General features: G+C 38.4%; 1 protein-coding gene across 12 annotated transcripts in view; it reads right to left on the bottom strand.

Moving 5' to 3' along the window:
- Positions 1 to 19,319, bottom strand: part of LOC135102279 (serine-rich adhesin for platelets-like) — a 29,197-nt gene extending 9,878 nt beyond the window's left edge. The window contains exons 1-17 of one of the 12 annotated variants that reach the window (XM_064007260.1): positions 19,205 to 19,319; positions 17,803 to 17,877; positions 13,713 to 13,760; positions 12,622 to 12,753; positions 12,229 to 12,336; positions 11,600 to 11,759; positions 10,089 to 10,257; positions 9,580 to 9,807; positions 9,107 to 9,308; positions 8,594 to 8,731; positions 6,681 to 6,808; positions 5,873 to 6,232; positions 4,396 to 4,855; positions 2,438 to 3,075; positions 2,173 to 2,278; positions 533 to 757; positions 29 to 251 (exon numbers count right to left, since the gene is read on the bottom strand). In XM_064007260.1, coding sequence (XP_063863330.1) covers positions 29 to 251; positions 533 to 757; positions 2,173 to 2,278; positions 2,438 to 3,075; positions 4,396 to 4,855; positions 5,873 to 6,232; positions 6,681 to 6,808; positions 8,594 to 8,731; positions 9,107 to 9,308; positions 9,580 to 9,807; positions 10,089 to 10,257; positions 11,600 to 11,759; positions 12,229 to 12,336; positions 12,622 to 12,636 — 3,160 coding nt within the window. In that variant the 5' untranslated portion in view covers positions 12,637 to 12,753; positions 13,713 to 13,760; positions 17,803 to 17,877; positions 19,205 to 19,319. Of the gene's footprint in view, positions 1 to 28; positions 252 to 532; positions 758 to 2,172; positions 2,279 to 2,437; positions 3,076 to 4,395; positions 4,856 to 5,872; positions 6,233 to 6,680; positions 6,809 to 8,593; positions 8,732 to 9,106; positions 9,309 to 9,579; positions 9,808 to 10,088; positions 10,258 to 11,599; positions 11,760 to 12,228; positions 12,337 to 12,431; positions 12,546 to 12,621; positions 12,754 to 13,712; positions 13,761 to 17,802; positions 17,878 to 18,897 lie in introns of those variants that run through there. The other 11 variants (XM_064007262.1, XM_064007253.1, XM_064007252.1 and 8 more) reach the window with 11 other exon arrangements.
- Positions 19,320 to 20,780: the final 1,461 nt, after the last annotated feature.

Raw genomic sequence — 20,780 nt, 5'->3', positions numbered from 1 at the left:
ATGAAACAGTGGCAAAGATCACACTAACCAGTTTGTCTGGTTCTTCGTTGGTCTGAATAGGGACTATCAGGCTGGGAAAGGCTCCGGTCCCTAGCAGCCCGAGTACTGGGCCCTGACACATTACTGGTACAGCTTGTATCACTTTTTTCACTGCGGTCACTCTCTCTCCTTTCTCGTGTCCCCCCAGGTGGGCGGCCTCGCTTGCTGGAAATGGTCTTTGGAGAAGCAACAGTTGCTGCTGGAGTCTGTGGCTTAAAGAAGTCAAGATTAGTATGTATCCAGCAATATATGCTGTGTTCTCTTCTTAATGTTCATGCGAGTTATATAACAAAACTATATATATATATATATATATATATATATATATATATATATATATATATATATATATATATATATATATATATATATATATATATATATATATATATATATATATATATATATATATATAGATTCATTAGCCAAAATCTCAGGTAAGAATACTGTATTGTAAAATAATGACATATAACTGGGGAAAAAAAATTCTTACCGACTCCTTTTCTTCTTTTTTAGTATCCTTTGTGTCCTTTTCCTTCTCTTTCTTTTCCTTAAGTTCCTTGGTGGCAGCAGCCCGGCCCTTCTTGGCTCGGTTCTGCGACCAGGTGATGTTCTCAGCAATGCGTGGCCGCCTGATCCATTCATCGTACCTTGTGTTCCAGCCCAGGTAATGAACGTAGTACATGGGGGCATTACCTTCCTCCTCCACCTCCAAGACCTGTGGGTGAAACACATGTCTATCATAAAAAAAAGAATAAATAAAAAAAATAAAAAATAAAATAAAATAATAATAATAATAATAATAATAATAATAATAATAATAATAATAATAAAAATAATAATAATAATAATAATAATAATAATCATCATCATAATAATAATAATAATAATAATAATAATAATAATAATAATAAAATAAAATAAATGAATAAATAAATAATAAATAAATAAATAAATAAATAAAATAAATATAAATAAATAAATAGATAACATAAATAAATAAAAATAAACAAATAATAATAATAATAATAAATAATAATAATAATAATAATAATAATAATAATAATAATAATAACAATAACAATAACAATGACAACAACAATAATAATAAAAATAATAAATAAATAAACAAACAAATAAATAAATAAAATAAAAAATTCATACAAAAAACAGTGTGTATTAACTTTAGAACAATCATACATTGCATTTAGGAAGGGAGATCCACCAATACATTATCACCCAAGCAATATTTAAGTACTGACATACTGCTCTAGCATTAGATGACATATACTACTACTGACACAGCATACCTCATCATTTGACAGTATATTAATAACAATATAACCCACAAACAACTAAACAATTCTAACAATAATTTTTCATCAACCACAAGAATAGCTACACATTTAGATCTATCTACAAGGCCTGACAGAGTTTCCCTTTATTCCTATGCCTACATACTGTAATTCTCACATTCTCCTTTCCCTTCTTTCCCTCACATACTTGCACATTATCTCACCATTTTCCTGACACTCATCCTCCTGAACCAACATCTACCATATTGCTTAGAATATTATGGTTGACATTTCAATCATTACATATTTAATTTCTATTCATATTCTTGAACTTACTGAATCAGTTAACTAAATTTTTATTACTTTCACTATCCATTCCTATTACATTCCATGCAACTCCTCAGTATTTTACAACTTCATTCACATCCTTTAAGTCATCACTAAATGCTTCTGCTATCATCTACTTGTGTTCCTCTCTTATTTCTTCAACCCTGAGTTTTTGGACCCAGGAGAGAGAGAGAGAGAGAGAGAGAGAGAGAGAGAGAGAGAGAGAGAGAGAGAGAGAGAGAGAGAGAGAGAGAGAGAGAGAGAGAGAGAGAGAGAGAGAGAGAGAGAGAGAGAGAGAGAATGTTTAGTGAATCTTCCCAGTCTTTTCTTATAGAGAGAGAGAGAGAGAGAGAATGTTTAGTGAATCTTCCCAGTCTTTTCTTAGAGAGAGAGAGAGAGAGAGAGAGAGAGAATGTTTAGTGAATCTTCCCAGTCTTTTCTTAGAGAGAGAGAGAGAGAGAGAGAATGTTTAGTGAATCTTCCCAGTCTCTTCTTATATCTTTTAAAATACCTTAGCTTCATATGTGATCTTGGACTCCTTGGCACTGGGTCCATAAAGAACCTTCAGTTTGTCACCCACACTCACTGGCACATGGGCAGGAATGAGGGACTTCCCTCTGCAGGTGGCAAGATAGTGACAAATTAATAGGCATGTATTGTGGATATGATGACTTACAAGGTGATTAAACTTCAAATTTATTCAATGGTATCCTGTAAGCCATGGACACTATGAAGCATTTCAAATCTGGAGGAAAAAAAAAAAAATCATAACTCACGTGGGAGGCTCCAGCTCCCCTTCCACTTTCTTTTTTCGACCACGTTTTCTTGCACCTGCCGAGTCCTCAATTGCTGCTGCTGCTGCGGATAGAGGTGGCCCAGGTCCTCCTTTAGCCATCTTGCTCTTCTTAGCCTTCTTATCACCAGCATGGCTGCCAAAAGCACCCAGACCAGTGGGGGTGTTGGTACTTGAGTCATCTTCATCATCATCATCCTCATCCTGGTCTGGGGTTGGGGTTGGGGTGAGGGTGGGGGTAGGTGTGCGGGTGGTGGTGCCACCCATGGAAGAGGTGGTGGAGGATGAGGAGGAAGAGGAGGAAGAAGAAGATGAAGATACAGCTGTAGTCATAGCAGATGTAGAACTTCCACCAGTGGAGCCTACTGTTCCCCCGGCTGTATTACTGCCACCACTACTACCACTGCTGCTGGTCCCAGTGGTAGTGGTAACAGTGGAGCTGGTGGCAGTAGTGGTGGATGCTGGGGCAGCTACAGATACAGCGGAGACTGAACTGTTAGCACTGGGACGTTCAGCTACACCTTTTGCTTTCCTGGTGGGGGTCCCTGTCTTCCTGGACGGGGGTGGATCATCCCTCTCACGGCTTTCTTCCATGTGCTTTGCAGAGGACCGGGTTTGTGGCTGATAAGAGAGAAATACTTCATAGCCATCACTTCCTGTTGGTATTAGTTACTAATGTTATATCATTACAAAATACATTTCCTAAACCACATCAGATAAAAGATCTAGGAAAGCTATCTCTCTAACATCTTGCTCCCTCTGGGATCATCTCCTAAAAGGATGGCCATGGCAGAAGACCTCTACAAAATTTCTAAGCGCAAGAAAAAAATGAGAAAGGTAGGTGTACTAGACTTTTTTTTCTGTAGAGGAGTGCTGGAGAGAGAGAGAGAGAGAGAGAGAGAGAGAGAGAGAGAGAGAGAGAGAGAGAGAGAGAGAGAAAACACTGAGGTGCCAGTCCCTGAACAGAGTTAAAAGCAATCGTCAAAAATTAAAGAAATAAGTCTCTTGAAACCTCCATCTTGAAAGAATTTAAGTCAAAGAAGGGAGGAAATATAGAAGCAGGAAAGGGGTTTCAGAATTTACCAGAGAAAGGGATGAATGATTGAGAATACTGGTTAACTCTTGCATTAGAGAGGTGGACAGAATAGGGGTGAGAGAAAGAAAGTCTTGTGCACCACGGTCGCAGAAGGAGGGGAGACATGCAATTAGCAAGATCAAAAGAGCAGTTAGCATGAAAATAGCAGTAGAAGATAGCAAGAGATGCAACATTGCAGTGATGAGAGGCTGAAGAAAGTCACTTAGAGTAGTTGATATAGCAAAAACCATTTAATTTCACCCTGTCTAAAAGAGCACTATGAGTGAAACTCGTATATGAAAGGATAAGGCCCCCCCAGAGTTAGCAGTTTTTTTTTTTTTGAAGGGGGGGTGAGTAAGAAAAACTGTCAGAAATGACTCAGATATGATAAATAAAATTACATGACTAGAGCAACAGATATGTGGGAATGGAACAAACTATTAACAACCACATTGGATACTTTTCCTTACAAAGAAAATGGAATATATTAGCCAGTAGGTAAACAAAAGAAGACATGAAATGAGGTCCTGAGGGAGGACCAAGAATCCAGATTTATGTGAGAAATTTCACATTACCGTAAAGCAAGTAACTATCAGGTGGCAAAGGGTGACCAAAGTAAAAGTCACTATTACATTATTACATTCACAACAGTAATGATGATGATGATGATGATGATGATGATGATGAGGAGGAGGAGGAGGAGGAGGAGGAGGAGGAGGAGGAGGAGGAGGAGGAGGAGGAGAAGGAGGAGGAGGAGGAGGAACAAAGTGGAGAAAAATAGCCTGAGAAACAAAAGAAAGGATGGGAGGTAAAAAACCTTTATAACCCAACAACTTCAGATTTCCTACAGACAACAAAGTTCTCACCATTTCTATTTCTTCTTCATCATCTGCCTCCATTGGCTCCTTTTTCTCCCTCTTCTCTTCCCTGGTGCTGGAGCGAGTCTTCACCTCTGGCCCTTCCTTCTCCTCCTTGATGCTGCTTGACCGTGTCTTCACCTCTCCACCCTCACCCCTGGCTGCCACAGCAGCTCTTGTCTTGGCCTCTGACCGTGGTGTCCTTGGTTCCCTAAGCTTCTCCTTCATGGACGTTGTTGGCTCTGATCCAGTGTCCCTAGAGCTTGACTGCTCTCTAGTACGGTCCTTGCTTGCTGACTGTTGCTCCCTTGATGAACGCTCTCTGGATGCAGTGGACTCCCTTGACCGTTCCCTGGCAGATGCTGTGGATTCCCTGGACCGTTCCCGTGGCCCTGCTGACTCCCTGGACCTCTCCCTGGTCATGGCTGGTTCATCCTCTGAGGTCTTTGCCACTTCATGTTTGACATTCCTGGAAAATTCAAATTCATCCTCGAATACATGGTATGTTATATCTACTTCATCAATAATAAAAAAAAGCTATGCTTTAAGGTGAAGTTAAGTATTTACAATTTCTTCCACACTTGTGAGGCAGTTAGACCTGATAAGCTGACTTCACTTATCTGACTCCTGTTAAACATATATTTTCTAAGCTCTTCACCCTTACATCTCAACTCATACACCTGTTTTTCAGTCTTCTCTTCCTGTGTTCTTGCACCTCCATACTCACTATTAGTTTAGTCATATATTCCTTTCTCATGACATGTTAAAGTACCACCTTAACCATATCTCAAAAGCAATTTCAGTACAGAAATTAAGTCAATGTTAATCAATTTCATATCTCCCTTACTTGATAACCTGAGATCCCTCATAAATCAGAGGCAACTGAGACAAGCCAAGCCTTGTATTGATGCTGAAGAAAATAAATCAATAGATAATTGAAGAGAAGAGAGAGAGGTTCATAATGCCCTAATCAATCCCATTAATTCATCTTTAGGCAACATTCTTTGAACCTGTTCATTCATTTACAGTTGCTTTCTTATAAAAAATACTGTCAGATGCCTTTCCAATTTTCTTGATAGAGTTCAAAATAGATTCAAAGACTTACCAATTATGCAAATCTATTTCTATCTCTTACTGTCTCCTGCCTCCCTTAAGCATATTGCATATGAAGTGTGTTATTCTATAACTCAGCTCTTATGCCACTATATATCATGTGCACTCACACACCACATATGATACAAGACCCATATCCTTTTTTGCACACTGGCCAGGCCTCTTCATTATTAAAGATATGTCCTATTCAGGTGAGATCATGACATTTGATTTATCCATAATCAACTTCAGTTCCATTAATTGGATACTATCCTCTCCATCTTCTGAGCTAAGCTTCCATCACTTCAACACATATATAACAATACAACACAGTTTAATTACTTGAGCATCATCACACATCTGATATCAACATAAATCTGCAGCAAGTACACACCTGCCACTCTTTCCTTCTTCCTTTTTCTTCTCTGTGTCTCTCTTTTCAGAGTCCTTTTTATCAGATTCCTTATCAACATCTTTCTTATCATCAGCTTTCTTGGTTTCATCTTTCTCAGCTTTTTTCCTGTCTGCTTTCTTTACAACTACTGGTGATGCCGTCTCCTCCTCATCCTTCTTGTCTCCCTCTTCCTCAGTAGAGTCACAACTGTCATTCTCCTTTTTCTTGGAAGTGCGTGGGGTGCGGTCACAGTCCCGGATGAGGCTACGGCCAGAGCGGTGTCTTGTACGAGAGCCTCTGGGATTGCTCACCATGGTGCAGCCCAGCTTACGGTAAAACTCTTCAAAGCTCTGAAGGTACCTATAGACCAGAATAGATGCCATAATTCTCACAATGTTATAGGAACTAGTCATAAGCTTAAGGAGATAGTAAGCTATTACCTCACTCTAGCCATTTGTAATGAGAGCATATAAACTTACAAAATTAAAATAATGCTTTGAGAGACAAAGTGACCAATAAAATTTTTTGTCTATCTAGCCAAGGAGAGAGAGAGAGAGAGAGAGAGAGAGAGAGAGAGAGAGAGAGAGAGAGAGAGAGAGAGAGAGAGAGAGAGAGAGAGAGAGAGAGAGAGAGAGAGAGAGAGAGAGAGAGAGAGAGAGATAATATGACAACTTTGAATGGTGCACTTGAACTACTAACTCTGCAAGACACCACTAGATGGATACAAAAATATTACAGAGTGGAATGATCATCATCAGCAGCAACTGTGGGTCTGAAAACATTACTTTCAGTAAAATATTTTGCTCACCTCTTATAAGCTGCTTTGATGAGATTAGGACCCTGAGAACCAAGGGACTGCAGCTGCATCTTATTGGATACAACCTTCCACTGGTTCTGGTTCATTACTCGGTTGAAACCACCAAGTTTTTGCACAACCTGAGGAAAGAATAATTATGCATAATCTCACAAGCTCCATGCATGATAAAAAATATTATCTTAATCATCACTATCAATCATCATTTCCCAAGTAACATGGTCAAAGTTACCAAATGCCAGAAATGAACATAACCACTCAAAGTGAAAAAGACTCCTTACTAAGAAAAGGCCACACAATCAATGACAAATTCAAGAACTTGATCCTTGACTCACAAACTGCTTATTTTGCTTCATAAATGTTCAAACTATAATTTTCATGAGTTTCATTATACAGAATGCAAGACAACTCAGCAAGTTAACCCTTGAAGAGAGGGGTGTATTGTAATTTGAAGGTCTCCACATATTGGGTAAAATAGAGTTTTCAATGAGAAGATATTATATGTCTACTTATTTCTGCATATTTTTAGTAAAAGAGATAATGAAAATAAACTCGTGAGCTGAGGCAAAATCTAAGATCAGAAAACACAGAAAAGATTTCTGGGCATGATGGCGCGCCGTGCTGTAGGAAGGCTGTGCAGTGAGATGTTCCTAGTGGAAAGGTTTATTTATATTGCTTTTGCTGTTGTAGCCACATGCACACAAGTTGTCTTCCTAACACATGTTTTCCTTAAATTACAGTTCTTCCTGTTTTTTTTTTTTTCAAACAGCTACTATTCCATACATTGGTCTCTCTCTCTGTCTGTGTGTGTGTGTGTGATTTTGCAGAGAATTATCTCTCTCTCTCTCTCTCTCTCTCTCTCTCTCTCTCTCTCTCTCTCTCTCTCTCTCTCTCTCTCTCTCTCTTCCTTTTGTTTATTACTTTGTAATTTCATTTATTTCTTCTCCTCCATCTCCATACCATGGCCTTCCTCTCTCTCCTGACAAATACATGAAAAATAAGAATAATACCAGAAAAAATGATAATAAAAAATAAAGAAATAAAGAAGTGTCTAGACAATCTCACTGTCTGTCTGTTTCTTCATTGGTGTGCCAACCCCTACTGACCCATTTGTTATCTGTTCCCCTTATCTGTCTTTCTTGTCTTTTTCCACTGACCTCCTCCTCAAACCTTTCCCCATAATTACAGTAAGAAAGATGATGAGAGAGAGAGAGAGAGAGAGAGAGAGAGAGAGAGAGAGAGAGAGAGAGAGAGAGAGAGAGAGAGAGAGAGAGAGAGAGAGAGAGAGAGAGAGAGAGAGAGAGAGAGTAGTAGTAGTAGTAGTAGTAGTAGTAGTAGTAGTAGAAGTAGAAGTAGAAGTAGTAGTAGTAGTAGTAATAATAATAATAATAATAATAATAATAATAATAATAATAATAATAATAATAATAATAATAATAATAATAACAACAACAACAACAACAATAATAATCACACACACACACACACACACACACACACAAAGATCTCAAAGCTGCCATACTGTGGTATTTGTGGCAGAAAAAGACATAGAAAGCACCCATTTCACCTGACACTTCACATAAGTGGCCAGACATCTCTATAGCTATATATATCATGACTGAGACCTCTATCCAGGGAGAGAATCACTTGTCTCCCCAGCGATTTAGTTGCCACATCTCTAGAACATCTGAAATGAAAATGAGACGTCTGAATTCAAAACTCTAGACACGAAAAATCATGCCTTACAAGACAATCACTGTCGCAAGCCAGCTGCCAGGTCACACCTAAATAGATGATCACCGCTGTTTTGGGGTAAAAAAAAAAAAAAAAAAAAAAAAAAAAAAAAAAAAAAAAAAAAATCAAGGCTAATTATGATGAGTTCTGCTGTGTGACTAGTATTCCCGTACCTTAAAAAGTTTGTAGAGGTCTAAATCCTTGCTGCCCACAGTTGGTCCACTATTAATAGGGGCACCACATTCTTCCATAAACTTATATAGCTGAGCAACAAAATGGTCCTTCTCTTCTCTTGGTTCATCATCTGAACTCTACAAGAGAACAATTTCAGTATTAAAATAATAGCATAATTAGTGGAAAACTAAGCCAAGATTTTACATGCAAAATTCACAATATGTTCTTGCTCACTTTTCAACCAAGATGGTTTCAAGAGCTGTAACTTTAATTTGGAAGCATTCATCAGAAGCATCAACAATATAAAACCATATTGGTGTCATCACCACCACAATATTCACATTTATCAAACCATAAGCACTTGAGATCTGAACTCAAAATCAAAAGAAAAACCCTGAAAAGACCATTCTGGAAAAATACAATACTGTTCATCCTACACCCATGAAGCTCTGCAATTGCATCACACATTAAACTCAGTAAATTATAAGCACTGGATCATCATCAATACTTACATCTGAATCTGATCCATCCCTGTCACTGTCATCATCAGACACATCCATGCCAAAGAGCAGGTCACGGTCCCAGTGTGGTGGCAGCTCGTCATGAGTCATAAAAAGCAGGGCCTTCTCCACAGCTATCTTGAGGGCACTTTGAGACACTTTGCTCCCAACCTCCCTGTTAAATGGCGATGCTTCCTTCTTGGGAACAGTGTAGCTGTGAAGGGATATGATAACAAATTGTAAATGTGACTGTTATGGAGAGATTAGCATTGTCTGGAGCTACAACAATAATTAAAGTGATACTTCATTTATCTACATTATCAGTGATAATGGAAAGATCATCTTATCTTTGCTGTACATATGCAGGCATTTTGTACAATCTACAAACTGCACATAATACTCATCTTGTTATGCATAAAAATGTAAACCATCAATAATTACACCATCTTCACAAAGGCACAACAAAACTGCAAATATTGACTTACTATCTGCCATCCTGAAAGGATCTTACAAGGTAGTCCTTCTTGGTTTCAATCTTGACAGAGTCCTGGGAAGTTGGGGCAACAACCAGGCCAGGGAACCAGTTGTCCTTCTGTTTTTTCTTGTCACCCAGTTCCACACACACAACCTTTCCTATGTCTGATTCCCATTCCTCACGCCTTGACCGATGCCGCTTGTGCACATCATCCTCATCTCCAGACTCCTCACCCTCCCTGGGAGACAGGAAGATTTTAGTTTTGTCAAGTCTGTTGGCTACTGTAGTCAATAAAGCAAACTGAAGAAAATACTGAAGAGCTTCAAAGCTATGCAAAACTGGAATTATGAACATGCTCAATATTGTGAAGCTTTCCTCAATAGTATACTACTCAGCTTCTGACATCCTTAAGAGGCTGAACAGCACTGTACATCAAAAGAATTGATATGACAATATGAGAAACCAATAAACACTGAAGAGTTTACTCGACAAATCAAGGTTGAACAAGAGAAAACTCACGGGTGCTGTCTCGACCTGCGGCCTCTTCGAGCACCTCCCACTGGAGTGCCAAAGTGCTCCGGGTGAGTCAGAGGCAGCTGATCCAGGGTTTCGCTCTCAGCAAAGTGACGGCCACTCTTCAGACACAGGGAGGTTCGCCTCAGCGTTGTTATGTCACCATCATCGAACACTGGCAGATAGAAAAGCAAATAGTAAACAAAGATGCATAAGATATGATGAGCCATGCAAGGCAAACTACTTTCTGTATCTATCAGATTTCTAAAGGATTAAGAAGTGTAAGAATTAAAAAGGTTAACCATTCAATGTACCCTCTTACACCTCTCACATCAGCATTCTTAAGCAAAAGTCAAGGTTCTCCCAAGCAAAATAAGTATTCATCTTCTTGTGAGCAGATCCCATGAATTCACCCACAATTTCTTTAAGTCACTTCTTCCCTTCCTGCACTCTTCTTTTGGAGTATATGATTTTTTTTTTTTTTTTATGTAGGAAGGATACTGGCCAAGGGGAACAAAAATCTAATAAAAAAAATGCCCACTGAAATGCCAGTCCCATAAAAGGGTCAAAGCAGTGGTCAAAAATTGGTGGATAAGTGTCTTGAAACCTCCCTCTTGAAGGAATTCAAGTCATAGGAAGGTGGAAATACAGAAGCAGGCAGGGAGTTCCAGAGTTTACCAGAGAAAGGGATGAATGATTGAGAATACTGGTTAACTCTTGCATTAGAGAGGTGGACAGAATAGGGGTGAGAGAAAGAAGAAAGTCTTGTGCAGCGAGGCCGCGGAAGGAGGGGAGGCATGCAGTTAGCAAGATCAGAAGAGCAGTTAGCATGAAAATAGCGGTAGAAGACAGCTAGATATGCAACATTGCGGCGGTGAGAGAGAGGCTGAAGACAGTCAGTTAGAGGAGAGGAGTTGATGAGACGAAAAGCTTTTGATTCCACCTTGTCTAGAAGAGCAGTATGAGTGGAACCCCCCCAGACATGTGAAGCATACTCCATACATGGACGGATAAGGCCCTTGTACAGAGTTAGCAGCTGGGGGGGGTGAGAAAAACTGGCGGAGACGCCTCAGAACACCTAACGTCATAGAAGCTGTTTTAGCTAGAGATGAGATGTGAAGTTTCCAGTTCAGATTATAAGTAAAGGACAGACCGAGGATGTTCAGTGTAGAAGAGGGGGACAGTTGAGTGTCATTGAAGAAGAGGGGATAGTTGTCTGGAAGGTTGTGTCGAGTTGATAGATGGAGGAATTGAGTTTTTGAGATATATCCGACACATGCAAAGTCATATCACAAAACAGGTCTTTTTTGTTTAATAACACTAGTTCAGAGAAGAGACCGATATCTCTTAAACCTTATCTTTATGGTGTATTTTCTAGCACAAGTGGAATGCAAAAATGATTATTAAAAATCCAGTGGAATGCAAAAATGATTATTAAAAATCCCATTTTTTTATTTTCTTAAAAGTGTTTATCATTTTAAGAGATGAAAATTCATAACACAAAGCACTCTACCAACCAACAGTGTATTGGCTACAATCCTGAATCTTGTTAACAATGGCATCCACATATTGGTTCTTCTCAGGGTGACTGGCCTTGACTTGAGCTCCAATTTTCAGCACCCCCTTCACCAGGTCATCTGACACTACTGTTGACCCAAGGCCAAGCTTAAATGTCACCTGCAAATGAATATGCAATAATGCATTTTTCAATTTGATACTTGTGCAGTCTTTAGCCAAGTACACATGATAAATGCAAATAGACACATTCATCATTATCAAAAAAGAAATTTTCCGAATCACTGGTACATCAAAATTAACTATATCTAACAGACAGCAAATTTCCTAGAAAGCAACCTTTTACACTCTGAATACTCAGGTAAATGTGTCACTTTTGTTAGATATGTAGATATGCAAGTTCAAAATTTAAAAGAAATTAAACTCTTTCACAGTAACTACTCAAAATTGAGAAGCTATATCAGCAAGCATTTCCTAAATCATGAGATAGAGTAGATTTTAAGTTCAAAGACATATATTACATTTCACAGATAAAAGCATAGCTATCTATTATGTACACATCATATGGTCCCTCAGTAAATAATCTAAACCATCTATTATCAAATTTACCCAAAATATAATTCATCCTCACCTTGACCTTGACTACTTTCACCACCTTGTGCACCTTTGCTTCACAGAAAGCACCTTTGTACTTGGCAGACACCTCTGTCCCCACTGTCAGGAAGGGTGGGTCCTCAGGCTGTGGGAAGAGAGGATGTTGTGTAAGACAAGCATTTCATAGTGGAAGCGGCTATGAGATAATCATCACGTCTTTAAGTCACAGCAAGTAAGTACCTTATCTTCAATTGGCATGTGGTTGACATGTTCCGCAGTCTTTTTTTTTTTTTTTTCATATTTATAACAATTTGTGATCAAGGTAGCTAGCAGTCACCCCCAGCTAGGTGCCGTGAAGGTCACCGCGGGAAAGTGAGTGCAGGTGTGCATGTCCCGATGGGGGAGGACTGTGAACGACTGGATTAATTACCTGTGGCAACCACATCTCAACGAGGGTGCAAGACCACAAGAACCTAAAGTCTGTGGCCCTGCCCAGCAAGCTGCAAATTATGTTTGTGAAGAAACCGTGTTCTCCTTGCGATCGCAACAGAGGTGAAGTTCACTGTATTGAGAATTAATAGAAAATCTAGAATAAAATACAGCATTCAATTTACACATTTGTAAATCAGAGCATTGATTGAACAATTAAAATCATATTCATATAATGATTATGACTCACTCACTCAGACAACTTACATGGAATAAATAATCAACAACAGCTTACAGTATGATTACAGTGAATGAAAACATGATGATAATGATGATAATAATAATAATAATAATAATAATAATAATAATAATAATAATAATAATAATAATAATAATAATAATAATAAAATTGTAATGAAATTTGAAGTTGAGATAAGCTATAGCAAAATCCCAATCAAAACCTAACTATAGGGAATGGATGAATAGTTACTTAGATCTTTGGCACAAATGTCAACTACATGGAGTTAGAAAAATTAGTATCCAAAATGTACAAATATAGGGAAAAACTTCTTTTGACCCCTGTAAATAATCAAACCACTTCAAACGTGTCCATTTCTCATGGTAAGCCATTCAGACTGGGATTTATTAATTCCATGCAGATCTTAAATTATCAGTGTAAAAATCAAAATATAATATGCAAGAACATTCTCAGGTTTAAACATATGGGAACACTTAAAATGTGATGACAAGGTCACAAACAAGGGATGCCTGCCATGAATATAATACAAGACACAAAGAGAAGTATTTTGTTGCAATCATAACTTGCATTCACTAAAAAAAATAAATAAAATAAATAAAAATAAATAAATAAATAAATAAATAAATAAATAAATAAATAAAAAACATTGAAGCTGAATTTCTAATGAACTGTTTGACTGTCTCAGACTCCCTAGCAATAATGACATTAAAGCCTACATAAAGCCAGACAGACTGCCCAAGGCTGCTGTGGAGGAGTGAGCACCACACCAACAATGATCACAGCCACCCACACCCTCATTGACTGCCACTGAGGTACAAAAGTAGGAAAATCACCCTTTTCTTATATTGCTGCACAACTGCTCCTTCAGGTATATCCATTCTCTGGAAAGAAGAAAAAACCCAGTAAGTGATCTGGATAAACAGCATCCTCGTCTCCACTCAAATACACAATAGATCCCAAAACAAGTGTTTTCTTGTATTAAGTCCAGCATCTCACCACCTTACAGTTAGTACCTAGTTGCATGATCATCTCAGGAAGTTGCTTCCTCATGGAAAAGAGTAAACATCATGCCAGTACTTAAAGGAGAGGACAAAAGAGCTAGTGAATTAAATAATGGCATAACTACTGAGCTGAATGTTGAAGAAAAAATTTGTGAAAGAACTGTGAAGGACACGTGGATGAAGTAGTACCTGGAAAAGACTAGTGCTCTCATAGAATGCCAGATTGAATTTTGCAGAGAATCACAATTTACCATGAATTTATTGAAATTCTCCTCACATGATTGATGCAACAAAGGAGAAATATAAATGGACTGTGTCTGTGTATTCAGACCTACAGAAGTATTTCAACAAGGCACCACACTGGGACTGAAAAGGTGGATCCTGAAGTGAATGAAAGATTATCTATGAGAGGAAGATGAAAAGAGTAATAAGGGATCTAAGTCAGAATGGTCTAGAGCAAATAAATTGTCCCAAAAGTATTGATAGGTACTGGCAGCAGTGGTGTTCTTGATTCCATTAAAGTAATGTACACAGCAAAAGGAATACACAGTTATATGAGTACATTTACATGTGAAGACTGGTTATTGAAATAATGAAAATAAATATAATGAATTAACACAAAAAATAATTTTGATAAGATGTCATAGAGCCAAAGATGGTATATGGAATTTAATGCCAAAGAATATAGAGATGAAAATGCATAATAATATTACGACAAATGAGGAAAAGAATGGACAAATAAAACAAAATAAAGAAAAAAAATGAAAAAAAAAAAAACAACAATACTAACAAAACAATTCACAGGGATGAAGAAAAACCATTCATTATTTGGAGAAGATAAATGAATGTGCTGTATTTCCCCAAGGTTAGAATATACATCGGCATTATGTTGCTGCACAAAAAGCAGGGCATAAGTAAGACTGAAAAATACAAAGAACAACAGTCATGATGTCCCCCAGCCTGAGGGACACACTGTATGAGGAGAGATTGTGAGGGTTGAAATTCCTGATCCTAGATGAAAAAAGGAAAGAGAACACCTAATCACAGGTATAGAATTGAGAGAGAGAGAGAGAGAGAGAGAGAGAGAGAGAGAGAGAGAGAGAGAGAGAGAGAGAGAGAGAGAGAGAGAGAGAGAGAGAGAGAGAGAGAGAGAGAGAGAGAGAGAGAGAGAGAGAGAGAGAGAGAGAGAGAGGATAAAGATGTCTGTATGGGACACAGCAGATACAAGTTGTGGTATCAACTTAAACAGGCCCACTTGCATGAGGTGCCCTTGAGAAAAATAATAGCTTTCCATGCTGAAGCACAGAAATCTGGAATAATGTAGATACAGATCATCCATAACAATATCTTTAAAATTGTCAAATATATCTAATAACAGAAGAAATAAGGAAATAAATGCACAAACAACTTTTTTTCTGCACACACACACACACACACACACACACACACACACACACACACATGAAAAAAAAAAACTTTCAATACAATCAATATGATTCACAGTGCACAGAAATATGAACTATTATTTACTCAGCTTAGATCCTGCAGCAACTATGACATTACAGCAGGAGGCATAATAAGGGAACAATACCTAATTACTATGTAGTTTAAAATGACCTGCAATGTGAATGGAAGAAAGCAAAGTATATATACAACACCTAGAAGAGAAGCCAAGGAGTATATTAATGGAGATAATTCAACTGGAGAGGGAAATGATGTAGCAAGAGATAGAGGCATGGAAACAACATGGCAGACAGTACTGATCACAGACAGTATCTTCTCTTATGACCTTTCACACGCTGCACTGTGATCCTTGACACTGAAACCTGAGTCATCAGTGTTAACAAGTGGTTGAATGAACTGGCCATAATCCTTTTGTTCTTTCCATAAAATAGGAATAGTGTCCACTTCTACAAATGAATAAATGAATAAAAATCAAGCAATGTTGAAGCAAGTTTTCTTCAGTAGGTTATTGTGCAAACTTAAAGTTAAGTATCTTCAGTCATTACTTGTTTTCTTCATGAAATTATTCTTTATACATCAAAATGTATGAAAACCTATACCAGTATCTGTAAGTCACATTTGTACTTCAGTACTTCTTAGTTTTCATATAATTACTGAATACTAAAAATTTTAATTCATGTCAGCATATAATGAACTTCATTGTAAAAGTTGAAATTCAACCATTAACATAAGGGTAAAGCCAGACAAGCAAGCCACAAACTCTCTGTACACATGGCAAGGTTTTCAAGCTTTTTGTGCAATGCAATTTATCACTCTGCATCAATTTGAGTTGTCTCTCCACTGCATTTGGCCCCCTCTCTGTTCTGCATAGTACAGGAAACAGGATTACAGTTGATGGCAATGATGATGAAAACTGCACAGGATGTTCAGGCTGCAGGGACAGGAACCAATCCAATCTATTGTTTGCAGACATTGGGTGGCTACTGCAAATGAGATGTTAAGTACAAAAGATGTCTTGCTAAACAATGCTTCAGAATTAAAGAGCATAATATGAGGTGATTAACTGAAGCCCTAGTCAGCCTACTGCTTAACAACTTTTGCCAGTATCCAGATATTTTAACACCCTGGTGTGTTCACAGCCATGGGGCCTGTTGCACTAATTCTAGAATACTATGTACATTTAGCCATAAATGACATTAATGTTTTTTTGTCAAGTGATATCATGAATCATGGAATGAAAGCATTAACCCTTCTTCATATGGGAGTGGCTTTGATTTGGGATGATGCTATATATAATTTTGTTTACCTTGTCTTAAAAGATTATATCAACTGGAGGTAGGAAGTTTTAAATACAAAAGATTCACATTATATAGATTTGGCTGTAATCATCTACCAATAGATACTTTATAGCAGGCTATGAGAAAAAGGCTTGAAAAGCCTATATTCATGGCTAGTGAACAAAACCACCACCCAAAATCATAAAAATGTGAACAGTAATAAAAGGTGAACCCCACAGTGGTGCTGCATAATCATGTATGCTAGTTTTCACAAAGTGCACCACATATTACAGTACTGTAATTAATCATACTTCACCTGGCTCTGACCTAGTAAAATGCAATAATACTGAATTTTCATATGCTCCCTCCACACCTTTTGCTGTGATGGTATATTTATAAGTTACTATGCCAAGAAACTACATGATAGTAATGCACTTCATCATAACTGCATTGGTCAGGGCCTGATAGCCCCCCCCTCTTTTATTATGTACTAAAGTTGTTTTCTTTAGGGTACAGCACTCAGTTTAACTCCAGCTTTATTTTGACAAAACAAAATCTTTTATTTGTCCTAAACTTTTATTGATTATTTGTGTTTTATCATGGTGATGTGCTTTAAGAGTGGTGGGCATTAGCCAGCCTCAACATTCAAAGTTCTCCAGCGAGCATCAAACAGGAAATATGAAGACGATAACAACCTGGGATGAAAATTCGAGGTGCCACTTGGTATCTGCGCCAAATACAAAAATGAATAAACAACACCCAGACATCATTTAACTACTTACTGACTTTCCAGAGCAATAATGATATTATACAGTAGTGGGGAAAAAGGGTCAAGCTTAAAGCAGATATGTTAATCGATTAGTAATTCAAACACAACAGATGAAGTGCATAATGAACATAGTAAAGGCAAACAAGAAAATTAATACCAAGATACACACCAGCCTCACATTTTTACCATCAAACACGGTGAAATATTGTCCTGCAACTACCTATGAAAAACACTCAGAGTATGAGATGGCTTCTACTAAAACTATTTGTAAGGACAGTGCATGCTGGTGTAATTCACATGAATTCAACACAAAAAGAAAACAATATTACAAGCAAACACCAACATATAGGCTGAAACACCCAACCTCAAACACTCCAATCACTACGCCCAACACCAAGAAAGTCAAACTCACGGGTGTGCTGTCCACCCAGTGACTCATCCGTCAAGGAGGGGGAGGGAGGGGGACTCAACCTCACGTAACTCTCAACTGGAAATTGAAAACATTTACACTGAAATACTCCATAGGGAAAATGCTTTACTCATCAGTTTAGAACACTGCAAAGGTAGGCAATTGGTACTGCTGTTTATGACACAGATACAATGAGGGAACCAACTGCTAGTTAACAATACAATTTCCACGACTGTGTGTCTTATGATAATGAGGTAAATTAAGGTCCAATCTTAAACAAAATTTATAGGTGTATTTGCAATTTCTATACAAAGTTCTACTGGGATACAAGAAACTGGGGTTTAAATGTATGAACAAATGTCACCATTAATAGCAGTTCTAGAAGAAATCTACACATCAAATGTAGAAAAATTCTAATCATGGACAGTTATCTAAGAACACAAAGACCACTAGTAGTTAAAATGGCAAGAAAATCTGAAAGGGCAAGCAAAAATTGACACAAATCCATCCACCAGACGTTTCCACCTTGTCACAAAAATGGTCAAGCCAGAAGTGCCTGTATGATGGGAAATTGGCCACCTGGGGCTCTGGCTGGGAAATCAAGTTTTAGGTCAGAGTAATACTCGTGAGCAGTCCTCAGAATATTTACTCATGAATGCAGCTCATTATCTAATTTTGGGAAAGTTAGCATTCTAACCACGGGTACATATTGCTCACACCAAAAGGCGCGCGCGCGCGCGCGCACGCACGCACGCACGCACGCACGCACGCACACACACACACACACACACACACACACACACACACACACACACACACACGAGATGACTCTGGTGTTGGGCTTAGAAGTGAAAACAGTACCAATATCATGGAAATGTTTCCCACCCGCCCTGAATCTGGCGCGCGCGCGCGCACGCGCACACACACACACACACACACACACACACACACACACACACACACACACACTGCATAACTTCAACCTCAGTTGGGTTGGTTTCTAAACCCCAACCCATCACCCGATACAAACCAGGACGCGCTGTTCTGAGTGATCAAGAGGTTAGTGGGACAAATGCAGCACGTAAAAATTAGCCTCACCTGAGAGGAATTTTTGGGGTGGTCCAGAGGTCAACTTGAGCAGCCTCCCTCTCGGCTCGGCGCCAGCTACCTGCTATACCATTTTTTTCTCCTGAAGGCTGTGCAGGAGTGTGTGTTGGTGGCCGCAGGGGAGCACAGCAGCATTCCCCTACAGGCTTGGTCACCTCAATACCCAAGTCAGCGCCACACACCACCTTCACTTGTCTGCTAACTGAACACTCCACACACAGCCTCGTCCACCACGTAGGAACACTTTAAACACTTTCCTTCCTCGGCTCTAACTCAGCACCACATATTATAGACTCACCTGCATTATTATTTTTACTCGGTATCGGGGAAATGAACAATTTAGAGTCTCACAAGGGTGTACGTGACATGATCGGCGGAGACGGCCCGGGCCCCCCACCACCACCACAACAACTGGTCACGCGGACCCGCCAACGACAAAAATCCCCAACAAAACCTCCCAACACGTCCCCCACTTCTTAAAATATCTTCACATTTCGCCTGATTTCCTAATCATTGGTTGTTCATAACCTTTCTCTTTCGACAAATACGAACTGTCTTATTATCCACACAGCAGATAAGTTTTAGATGTTGACGTGTGTTTCATGTGTTCATCGTGTTATGACTGTTAAGATATATTTCAAGCTTGCTGGTAGATTTTGATTTGGGACAAGAAATATCCCCAGTCTGATATCAAATTTCCCATCGGGACCTTAAATTCCCTAGATCTAAAGTAATATCCCCAGGCTTGGCAATCCTCCGGCCGCTGCTCCACCGACGTGACGGCCTCAGCAAACTAGTGCCGTCACTACCCATCTAATTTTCTGAATACAATAGGTATGCTATGCATTTCTGCTCATTTCTCAAGATTCTTGTATAATAGTGATGCCAGACTATCGTGCTGTGTGGCCAGAGTCAAATGTGATAAAAATAATCAATATTTGGCAAGGCGTCTGATGGCCTCGGCGCTGTAGCTTCACCGAGCACTGGGCAGCGGGCCTTTTGAACTCGGTGTCAGGCAGAGGACACTCACCCTTGGACTTGTTTGGAAGTCCATCTGTCTCGACAGTGGAAGTGTTGCCGTCATCAGTCTATTTTTTAAACACTATTTTTTCACATTTAATACAGAGCAACTCACGACCAATGCGCACCTGGAAGCAAGGCATTAAGGTCAATCGAACAAAGTAGATAAGTAGGATCCATGTTTACTGGGGCTTAAACCACATGCCACACCACAATGGTTTAAGGTAGATTGGCGGGAAAAATGCATGTGGTCTAATTCCTTTCAGTGTAAGTTTACCTGCCTATGGTAAGTAAATATAGCTCCCTAACTCGCAAACAAGAATATACAGACCTTTCCAATCTTTTTTTCATGACAAGGTAGTGAGTGTTCTATATATAAAAAAATAAATAAGATAAATAAATAAATAAATATATATATATATATATATATATATATATATATATATATATATATATATATATATATATATATATATATATATATATATATATATATATATATATATATATATATATATATATATATATATATATATATATATATATATATACGCACACACACCAAATAGATAATAGATGGACCGAATAACATACTATAAGAAAGATAAAAGAAGACAAAACATACAGATGAAAAGTTTTGCTGAGGTGGCCTGGGATAAACGGATAGGCGACAGGAACATTTTGAGGTTGTGGGAAGTCTTTGCCATGCAGTCAGAGGCTGCTACTGATGATAGGGATGAAAAGCGACCCTACTCAAATATTTTATTGGTATCATTGAATAATGTTTAGTGCTATGCTGGTGTATTTGTTCAGACCTGAAAATCCAAATATAAGTACACGTATGATTTACAAAT

Source organism: Scylla paramamosain, chromosome 7, assembly GCF_035594125.1.
Source record: "Scylla paramamosain isolate STU-SP2022 chromosome 7, ASM3559412v1, whole genome shotgun sequence".
Taxonomy (NCBI): domain Eukaryota; kingdom Metazoa; phylum Arthropoda; class Malacostraca; order Decapoda; family Portunidae; genus Scylla; species Scylla paramamosain.
This window is presented reverse-complemented; position numbering and strand designations above follow the sequence as displayed.